Raw genomic sequence first — 10,656 nt, forward strand, 5'->3', positions numbered from 1 at the left:
CCCTACGGAGTACTCCCCACACCATTTTTACGCCTGCACAAAGAATTGTTTTTCCTGTACACTGCTATATATTTGTACCATATAGTGTCCAGGCATCTTGACCTTGGACATATTAAAAAAAAAAAAAAAAAAAATATGTAATGCAAATGCCACTTAAATATGAACAAATATGAGTTACTGTTAATGTTTAGACAATTAATAAATACAGGTTAATGACAGTTTTATATTACATGAGGGACTTTTATTTTGCAAACTTCCAAAATTCCGTGACCCGGAAGTATTTTTCTTTTAGTGTTGCTGAGGAGACGCTGATGGGAAAAGGTAAGTAAAAAAGGTCCGACTTTGATTCATAGCTTAATTTGTTCACTTTTTAAATACATTCCTAAATGTTGCCTTGCAAGGACAAGTCCATTATATTTACAAGTCCTGAAAGTAACCTACCAATATAGACCGCTTGCACGTGTTCAAAACAAGTTCATTGTTCGACTCTAGCAGGTTAGATATCTCACCTACCTAGCTAGTATTGCTAACAGCTAGCTGGCTATACGGGCAATTGAGCCCGAAAACATGATAGCAAATACTTAACATCTCTGTATGGTAGTTTCACACCTTCTCAAATCGTCAAGCTGGTGAGTGAAATAATCATAGATACTTCATCGTTTTGGTCGTGTTACCTCGATGTATACACTGGCACGCTAACGTTAGTATGTGGCTCAAAACAGAGCAGGGAACACTGGTCCTGAATGCCGCAGGGGCCTCTTGTTTGTCCATTCACTTGGTAACCTATATGCTTTAGGCCTGGGAGACCAGGTGTGTTGCATTTCGTTAAATGGCCTAGTGTTTGAAGCGCAGTCGGGCCCGGTGTTGCGCAGTCGCCCCCCCCCCCCAGTTGAGATGTCTGCTCTTCACCCCTTTACGTCTGCTTAGCCTGCATTTCACTGATCTTAGTAGTATAAAGCATTTTGTCTGCAGTTTTCGGTTTGGCCCTAGCTCACTATTTGAGAGACAGAGATACTAATGAATACCCACCAACAAACTTAATTCTAGAGCGGAATATGTTTTGACGTTTAACTATTTCAGGTTTGATGATGAATACTACCTCCAAACGAATGGAACATCGATGGGCTCCACATTCGCTCCGAGCTACGCTAACCTTTTATGTGGGTCTTTTTGAAGAACGTTTTGTTAATAATGAAAATGAAACTCCATTTTTGAATAAAGTCCTGAAGTGGTATTGATATATTGACATGTTTTGCATATGGGGGGACGGGAGAAGAGCTGTCAGACTTTATGGCACTACACAATGACATTGACCCCAATCTCAAATTCACTGTTGAATGTGACACTAAACGTGTTCATTACCTCCATATGTGGATTGATAAATCAAATGGAACCCTGTTTACAACTCTGTATAGAAAAGAAACGAACAGAAGTACTGTATTACAAGGGGACAGCTTCCACCCTGAGCCATTAAAAAGAGGACTTCCAAGAAGCCCGTTTTTCAGACTGCGGCGTATAGTCAGTCCTCTGTGGAGTGACATATCTAGAAAAAGCAGCGGAGATGAACAATAGGTTTCTAACTAGAGGCTACTCTCCATAATGTGTGGATGAAACTCTTAATTTGTCATTGGGGGAAAACACGAGATGAACTGCTACAAAAACACCCACTAGAGCTAAAGAACAATGTTCACCATCACTTATACTTTGAACTCTCGAAAAGTGGGATATGCTGTCAAGAAACACTGGCATGTTTTCTCATCGGACCCAGCTTTGCCAGCTGAATGTAAGAATCCACCACTTATTGTATACAGGAGAGTTCGCAATTTACGCGATAAATTGGTCCATGCCAACTGCCAACTACAAAAGAAAGTCAGCCAAGTTCTTTTACGCCCTCTTCCGAATGGTAGCTTTAGATGCAGAGGTTGCGCACAGTGCAACAATATGATGAAGTGTCAATATTTCTGCCACCCACATACTGGAAAACAGTTCCAAATGAGTGACATTATTACGTGCCCCCCCCCCCCCCCCCCATGTTATCTACATGATTAAATGTCCACGTGGGCTGTGCTATGTAGGTAAAACCTCTCGTTCTCTCAAACAGAGAATCTTTGAACGTTAGAGTTCAATTAGGAGAAACCACAAGGATTATCCACTCGCAGTTCATTTTAATGACCTAAAACATGACATTTCTACCTTTTTTTTTTTTTTTAGATTTGGTGGCATATACAAAGTTAAGATATCAGACAGGGGATGTGATATAAATCATACTCTGAGCAAAATATATATATATATTTTTTTCACCCTCCAGACATTATTTCCTAAAGGTCTTAATGATGAAATGACTATGTATGTTATGGTATGTAAATGTGAATATGAATTATGCCCCCATTTCAGATGACTCTGACGTTTTTCTTACACTGTACCCAATGATTTAGGAAAACTTGCTCGGTAGGTTGATGTCCTCATTGTGGATTTACAGACGTGTTTAATAAATTTTATGTACACATTTTATTCAAATATTTATGAAATGCATATTGTTATATTTGGTAGCACTTATTTGTTTTCCCTCGACTCCAACCCCATTCAATGTGTGGAACAGATGTGGGTGGGGCTATGTCTACATAAGGATGCTAATTTAAAAAACTCACAAGCTCTGACGAAGGCCGTGAGGCCGATACGTAAAGCTCTGACGAAAGCCGTGAGGCCGATACGTAAAGCTCTGACGAAAGCCGTGAGGCCGATACGTAAAGCTCTGACGAAAGCCGTGAGGCCGATACGTAAAGCTCTGACGAAAGCCGTGAGGCCGATACGTAAAGCTCTGACGAAAGCCGTGAGGCCGATACGTAAAGCTCTGACGAAAGCCGCGAGGCCGATACGTAAAGCTCTGACGATAGCCGCGAGGCCGATACGTAAAGCTCTGACGATAGCCGCGAGGCCGATACGTAAAGCTCTGACGAAGGCCGCGAGGCCGATACGTAAAGCTCTGACGAAAGCCGTGAGGCCGATACGTAAAGCTCTGACGAAAGCCGTGAGGCCGATACGTAAAGCTCTGACGAAAGCCGCGAGGCCGATACGTAAAGCTCTGACGATAGCCGCGAGGCCGATACGTAAAGCTCTGACGAAGGCCGTGAGGCCGATAGGTAAAGCTCTGACGAAAGCCGTGAGGCCGATACGTAAAGCTCTGACGAAGGCCGTGAGGCCGACACGTAAAGCTCTGACGAAGGCCGTGAGGCCGACACGTAAAGCTCTGACGGAGGCCGTGAGGCCGATACGTAAAGCTCTGACGGAGGCCGTGAGGCCGACGGGTAAAGCTCTGACGGAGGCCGTGAGGCCGACGGGTAAAGCTCTGACGGAGGCCGTGAGGCCGACGGGTAAAGCTCTGACGGAGGCCGTGAGGCCGACACGTAAAGCTCTGACGAAGGCCGTGAGGCCGACACGTAAAGCTCTGACGAAGGCCGTGAGGCCGATACGTAAAGCTCTGACGAAGGCCGAGAGGCCGATACGTAAAGCTCTGACGAAGGCCGTGAGGCCGATACGTAAAGCTCTGACGGAGGCCGTGAGGCCGATACGTAAAGCTCTGACGGAGGCCGTGAGGCCGATACGTAAAGCTCTGACGGAGGCCGTGAGGCCGATACGTAAAGCTCTGACGGAGGCCGTGAGGCCGATACGTAAAGCTCTGACGAAGGCCGTGAGGCCGACACGTAAAGCTCTGACGGAGGCCGAGAGGCCGACACGTAAAGCTCTGACGGAGGCCGAGAGGCCGACACGTAAAGCTCTGACGGAGGCCGAGAGGCCGACACGTAAAGCTCTGACGGAGGCCGAGAGGCCGACACGTAAAGCTCTGACGGAGGCCGAGAGGCCGACACGTAAAGCTCTGACGGAGGCCGAGAGGCCGACACGTAAAGCTCTGACGGAGGCCGAGAGGCCGACACGTAAAGCTCTGACGGAGGCCGAGAGGCCGACACGTAAAGCTCTGACGGAGGCCGAGAGGCCGACACGTAAAGCTTATTAAAGATCAGTGATACGATCAGGAGCAGTGTGCGGGTTCCTTCTTCTTTTTCCTCATCTTATCCGACTGTTGCCAATTACCTGCAAAAAAGATAGCTCAGATGTTCGAGTGCCTTTTTTAAAATTTTGAAATAGTGCATATGCCACGAACGTTTTCATTGTTTTGGGGCAGAATTGTGTGAGGTGTAATGCGTTGTTGGAGGTGCGTCTTGATCAGTTTAGCTCGGAAAATTCCGCCCTAGGTGGCAGCCTTATCCTGCCTACCTTTGGCACTCCAGGAACAAATCAATAATTATTGTTTAAAAAAGCTATTAAGTTAAAGCTAAGTTATTGTTATGTCACTGTGGGTAACAAGTCAACAAGGTATTCTGGGATTTTCATTCCCCTTCTCTTGTGTGATTTTATTTCAGGAGAGCGAGGCCATGTCCTAGATACCTTCAGTCTATCCTGGAGGCAGCACAGCTTTATTTTCATGTGAGCATCAGCACACATCACGCAAGAGAAGTGTGCAACGTGTCCGAGACCTTGGAAGAGCTAGCTGGCTGACCAGTCGAAGGTTGCCACACGACTTGAGTAGGACAATATGAGTCGAGAGAGGGAAACGTTGTTGGACAACATCGAACTAAGTTTATATACTTTAACTGAGGACAATTTACGTTACCTGTGTGAACGTATTGGAATAGGAGGCAAAGATGGGTCAGAAGTCAAAGGAAAGACTCAACGTTCATTGCGTCGAATAGTAGGGGAATATTGTGAAAATGTAAATCAGATGGAATCAGATGAGCAGGGAACGTCTCGGTTACTCCAACTGAAAAAAGACATCAAAGGAATACAGGAAGATGCCAGGGGTGTGCCCACGAGTCCCAGCCAATCAGCGACAGCAGAGGTGGACACCTCACAAGCAAGCTGTGACGGAGAACCGAATGAGGAGGGAGGATCTCGGTTGCCTCATAACAGGAAGTTGGCGGATCCAGCTCCAGAGTGGCTCATTATACCAGAGCAGAGGGAGTCACTAGATCCTGATTGTGACAGTGGCACACGGTCTGTACAGCAGGAGGCAACAGTTCTGCTGGAGGACTGTAGGTTTATGCTGGGGCGGAGATTCAACATCAAAGCGGAAGAGCAGGAGCAGATGATTTCGGTCTTTGCTAATGAAGGTATGAATAGAACAGATTGCATTTTAAGACGCCATATTGCAGGGCGATGATGTCGCATTGCATGATAATGCCGATTTGTGCTCATGTTCAAAGTTGTTCTGGTGGAAAGAAGTGGAGGGGTTCTCATTGCTCAACCGACACGAGTTGAGGAGCAACCAAGACATTTGATCATCATCGAGAAGGGAAAAAGGCGCAACTCTCACTCACCATTTAAAAAAAAAAACGTCTTTATTGTATTTAAACAACTATTAAGCTTGACGTTTTCAGCCTTCGTCAATGGCCTTGATGTTCTGTTGAAAGCAGAAACATCAAGCTTTTAAAGGGAAGATTCACCCCTTTTTGACTGTTCTATTTACTCCCAGGGTTATTTCATGTTTTCATGCGCATCTGAGCTATTCAACTTTCAAGCAGGCAGAAATACAGGCGGTATTTCTTCTGCCAAAATGGGTGAATCTTTCCTTTTTTAATAGTTAAAATATGTTTTTAATGGTGAGCGGATGTTGCACCTTTTCAAAGTTGATATCGTGTAACTCCGACATGTTTTTCTGTTGTCATTCATACAGGAGAGGGTCCTGAGTCCTCAGACTCATCAGTGGAGACATTATCTACACCAGGGGAGAAACACCCGGAAGTTGACGAAGCAAAGAGATCTCACCACAGTCCTCAACGTACGGAGAGATCCACAAAACGATCACAGCCTAAACGGCACCTGCACACACACTCTGGAGAGACGTCGTCACCCTGTTCAGGTAGCAAAGAAATTTTGTCTTCTGTGAGTTCTTACCAATGCCCTGAATGTACGAAGAGATTCTCTAGTAATGCAGGTCTTCAAAAACACTTGAGATTACATGGTGGTAAGAGGCTTTTCCAGTGCTCACAGTGTGACAAGAGTTTCATAAAGAGTAAAAATCTTTATCAACACCTGCCAGTGCACTCTGGAGAGAAGCCTCACCCCTGCTCTGACTGTGGCCGAAGTTTCTCTACAGCACGCTATTTAACTAAACACAAGCGTATACATTCAGGGATTAAGCCTTTCTGTTGCCCCCATTGTGACAAGAGGTACACCAGATCAGATCAGTTGAAAGTTCATATCATGACGCATACTGGGGAGCGGCCTTACCAATGTGGTCAATGTGAGAAGAGTTTTAAAATGAAGGCAAATCTTAAAGAGCACCTGTTATTACACGAGATAAAGATGTCTCACCGTTGCCCTGACTGTGATCAAAGGTTCTCCGCTGAGGAAAGTTTAAAGGAACACATGCAGTTACACAAAGGAGAGAAACCTTTCCACTGTCTGCAATGTGAGAAGAGGTACATTACTTCAGATGAGTTGAAAGAACATAGGATGTCTCATACTGAAGAGAAGATTAATTTCCGACTTGTTACTGAGAATAGATCGCCAAGTTCCAGAAATGTAGGAGAACAATGTCAGGAGACGGCCCATACTGTTGACAAACCTGACCACGGCTCTGACTGCGGAACAGATTTTGCTCAACAAGACAAGCTGGTAAAATACCAGCAAACACACACTGAGGAAAGCCCAACACACATTGCCGAAAAGCCAACGCACACTGGGAAAAAGACTCACTACTGCCCTGAATGTGGGAAAAAATACCATAGCACTTCACACTTCAAAGAACACCTGCGTTCACACACTGGTGACCAACCTTACCAGTGTTCTCAGTGTGAAAAGAGTTTCACAAAACAAATACATCTTAAGCGACATATGTACTCACACACTGGAGAGAAACTATATCATTGTGGTGATTGCAATTTATATTTCCTTAATGAAATCGAATATAAGAGACACAAGCACATTGGGGAGAAGCCTCACCACTGCTCTGTCTGTAGTGTTCGTTTCTCTCTATTAGAAGATCTAAATGCACACGAAAGGATTCACACAGGAGAGAATCCTCACCACTGCTCTGACTGCGGGCAAAATTTTGCTACCGCGGGATGTTTAAAGAAACACAAGCTGTTGCATTCAGGAGAGAAACCTTTCCACTGCCCACAGTGTGATAAGAGGTACACCAGAGCGGACCAGTTAAAAGATCATATGAAGATACATTCTGAAGAGAAGCCTTACGAATGCACTGTTTGCGCAAAAAAATTCCACGATTCGAAGCAATTAAAAGTTCACCAGAGAGCAGTGCATGTAGCATCTTCTTACATTTGCTCTGACTGTGGAAAGAGCTTTGGTCTACTGGGCAACCTTAATGCCCACCAGCGAACGCATACTGGGGAAAAGCCTCACCAGTGTCCCGTCTGCGAAAAGAGGTACACAAAACGATCACATCTTAAAGAACACATGCGTATACACACTGGTGAGAAACCTTATCAGTGCTCTCAGTGTGAGAAGAGTTTCACAACACAAACGGGTCTTAATCATCACCTGTACACACACACTGGAGAGAAGCCCCGCCACCACTGTCCAGACTGTAATGAAAGTTTTACGTCTTGGATACCCTTTAAGAGACATAAACAACAACATACTGGAGAGAAGCCTCACCTCTGCTCTAACTGTGGTCTTAGTTTCCTCATAGAAGAGGACTTAAAAGCACATGAAAGGATTCACACTGGAGAGAAGCCTCACAACTGTCCTGACTGTGAAAAAAGGTTCTCTTCAGTAGGTAATTTGAAAAAACACAAGAGGTTACATACGGGAGAGAAACCTTTCCACTGCGAGCGTTGTGATGAGAAATTTACAAGATCAGATCGGTTGAAAGTTCATATGATGTCACATACGGGAGAGAAACCTTTTCAATGTCCTGAATGTGATAAAAGCTACAATAATTCGACCCAATTGAAAAATCATCAGAGAATAATACATAGGGGAGAAAAACCGTACCTTTGCTCCGACTGTGGAAAGAGCTTTGGCAAACTAGGTAACCTTACAGAACACCAGCGAACACACACTGGGGAAAAGCCGCATGTTTGCCCTGAGTGTGGGAAGCAGTTTGCCCACGCAAAACACTTAAAGAGACATCAGCGGGAACATACGGGAGAAAAACCGTATCAATGCCCTGACTGTGAGAAATGTTTCTCCCGGGTAGATTATCTAAAAACACACCAGGTAACACACAGGCCTCCTCACATGCGCTCACCTGTAGATAAACCCTATGGCTGCTCTGACTGTGGGAAGCGTTTCGGGCAGATCTCTGGCCTTAGGGCACATCAGAAAATCCACACTGGAGAAACTCCTTATGACTGTACTGGGTATGGAAAGAGTTTTGTAAACCTGTAAAATCAAAAGATACACAATCAATTGGATACTAGTGAGAAGTCATACCACTGCTCTGACTGTGGGATAAACGTTGATCAGGTGGAAACCTCTGAGATGCCAGGTCACTCCTGAATTGCCTGCTATGAAGGCATTGACAATTGGCAAGGAGTGGTAAATGCCATTTTACATCTACATTTTAGTCATTTAGCAGATGCTCTTATCCAGAGCGACCTACAATTAGTGCATCCATCTTATGATGGCTAGGTGAGACAACCACACATCAGTCGTAGTAGATTAAGTACATTTATTTTTAAAGTAGCTATCAGAAAAGTCAGTGCTTGTGGGAAAAGAGGGGGGGGCGATACTCTTTCAGATGTTTTCAGAATATGGGCAGTGACTCCTTTTTCCTGACATTAGCTGGAAGCTCCTTCCGCCATTGGGGTGCCAGGACAGACCAGAACGATCACTGTGCTGCCATTTATGGACTTCTACCTTTTTGTATATATGGACTTCTATGTTGATCACCTTTTGTAGTTAGCATGTAAATATACTGTTTAGTTAGCGTAGGAGGATGTTTAGTTAGCCTAGGATGATGTGCAATCACAATACATAAGCTACAGGTCTCCTACTGAACTGCATCTCTCATGTTCACTCTAACCAACATAACAAACGGAGAAGTGTTTTTGTGTTCTGGTAAAAACAAGGATTTGAGTCTCGAAGTTGTAAATGTCTGTTTGGTCAATTATTCAAATGTCAGATAATAAAGAAACATTTTCAATGACTCCCTTCCCTTCACACTCTGCACACAGTGACTCCCATCCTGGCTTTTACTACGTGGTCCTTCACACTCTGCACACAGTGACTCTCATCCTGGGTTTTACTACGTGGTCCTTCACACTCTGCACACAGTGACTTCCATCCTGGGTTTTACTACGTGGTCCTTCACACTCTGCACACAGTGACTCTCATCCTGGGTTTTACTACGTGGTCCTTCACACTCTGCACACAGTGACTCTCATCCTGGGTTTTACTACGTGGTCCTTCACACTCTGCACACAGTGACTCTCATCCTGGGTTTTACTACGTGGTCCTTCACACTCTGCACACAGTGACTTCCATCCTGGGTTTTACTACGTGGTCCTTCACACTCTGCACACAGTGACTCTCATCCTGGGTTTTACTACGTGGTCCTTCACACTCTGCACACAGTGACTCTCATCCTGGGTTTTACTACGTGGTCCTTCACACTCTGCACACAGTGACTTCCATCCTGGGATTTACTACGTGGTCCTTCACACTCTGCACACAGTGGAATAATTGGACCTGTACTGAGCCGAGAGGAGCAGAGCTGTACTGCACTGGCCTGGCTACACATCCATTGTAGTTGCTTGAACCGTGCTGGAAATGAAAATGTCAGAGCCAGTACAGTTCCGGTGGGCCCCAGAGTGCTCATCCTAATGTTAAATATGATCCTATCCGACTTGTATTGTAGGGGGCAGATTTAGGAAGGTAGTCTCCCATTGAAGTCAATTAATAAATGTCTACACTCATCTCAACCAATCAGGCTCTGTTGGTGCATTTAGACAGGCAGCCCAATTCTGATCTTTTTTTTCACTACTTGGTCTTGACCAATCAGATCTGAAAACGGTCTGATGTGATTGGTTCAAAAGACCAATTAGGGGGGGGGGGGAGAATCAGAATTGGGCTGCCTATCTAAACGTAGCCTTGAGCGTAAATCATAGTCCACAGAAGCAGAGACGCGATCAGAGTCCCGTCGTGACATAGCTACGTGGCTCTGAGACCACCATTCGCATGGGACACAGCCCAAATGCGCACCTCTCCACAATTCCCAACCAACTCCGGTACGCATCCTTTATTTATTTGAATGTGTTGACAGTTGGAGAAATTGCTTGAGCAGCTCTGAGAATATGAAAGCCAACGGTCCAATATTTTACACCAGTGGAGGCTGCTGAGGGGAGGACGGCTCATAATAATGGCTGGAATGGAGAGAATGGAATGGTATCAAATACATTAAAACCATGGAAACCATGTGTATGACACCATTTCAGTCATTATTATGCCAGAGTGTCTGGTCTGAGGTTTCTGCTCCGTCCTTCCCTTGTACTTGATTGATTGAATTAAGGTCACTAATTTGTAAGGAATTCACCTCACCTGCTGGAAAAACTATAAACCTGTAGACACTCGGCACTCCGTGGAATGAGTTTGACACACCTGCGTTAGACGCTTTAAGTGTAAATCATATGTCAC

General features: G+C 45.0%; 1 protein-coding gene across 3 annotated transcripts; it reads left to right on the forward strand.

Annotated features, from left to right (window-relative positions):
* The first annotated feature begins 266 nt into the window (after nt 1-266).
* On the forward strand, nt 267-9,993 carry LOC129813214 (zinc finger protein 271-like). 3 transcript variants are annotated; one of them, XM_055865493.1, is made up of 5 exons: nt 301-321; nt 1,081-1,783; nt 4,419-5,165; nt 5,729-5,914; nt 9,198-9,993. In XM_055865493.1, the coding sequence occupies exons 3-5, from the start codon at nt 4,592-4,594 to the stop codon at nt 9,248-9,250; spliced, it is 813 nt and encodes a 270-aa protein (XP_055721468.1). In that variant the 5' UTR covers nt 301-321; nt 1,081-1,783; nt 4,419-4,591; the 3' UTR covers nt 9,251-9,993. The 3 variants fall into 3 exon arrangements, with proteins under 3 accessions (XP_055721467.1, XP_055721468.1, XP_055721466.1); XM_055865491.1 differs by lacking the exon at nt 9,198-9,993 and having other exon boundaries at nt 5,729-9,170; XM_055865492.1 differs by lacking the exons at nt 1,081-1,783; nt 9,198-9,993 and having other exon boundaries at nt 267-321; nt 5,729-9,170.
* The last annotated feature ends 663 nt before the right edge of the window (nt 9,994-10,656 follow it).

The sequence above is a fragment of the Salvelinus fontinalis genome, chromosome 16 (genome assembly GCF_029448725.1).
Source record: "Salvelinus fontinalis isolate EN_2023a chromosome 16, ASM2944872v1, whole genome shotgun sequence".
In the NCBI taxonomy this organism is placed as follows: Eukaryota; Metazoa; Chordata; class Actinopteri; order Salmoniformes; family Salmonidae; genus Salvelinus; species Salvelinus fontinalis.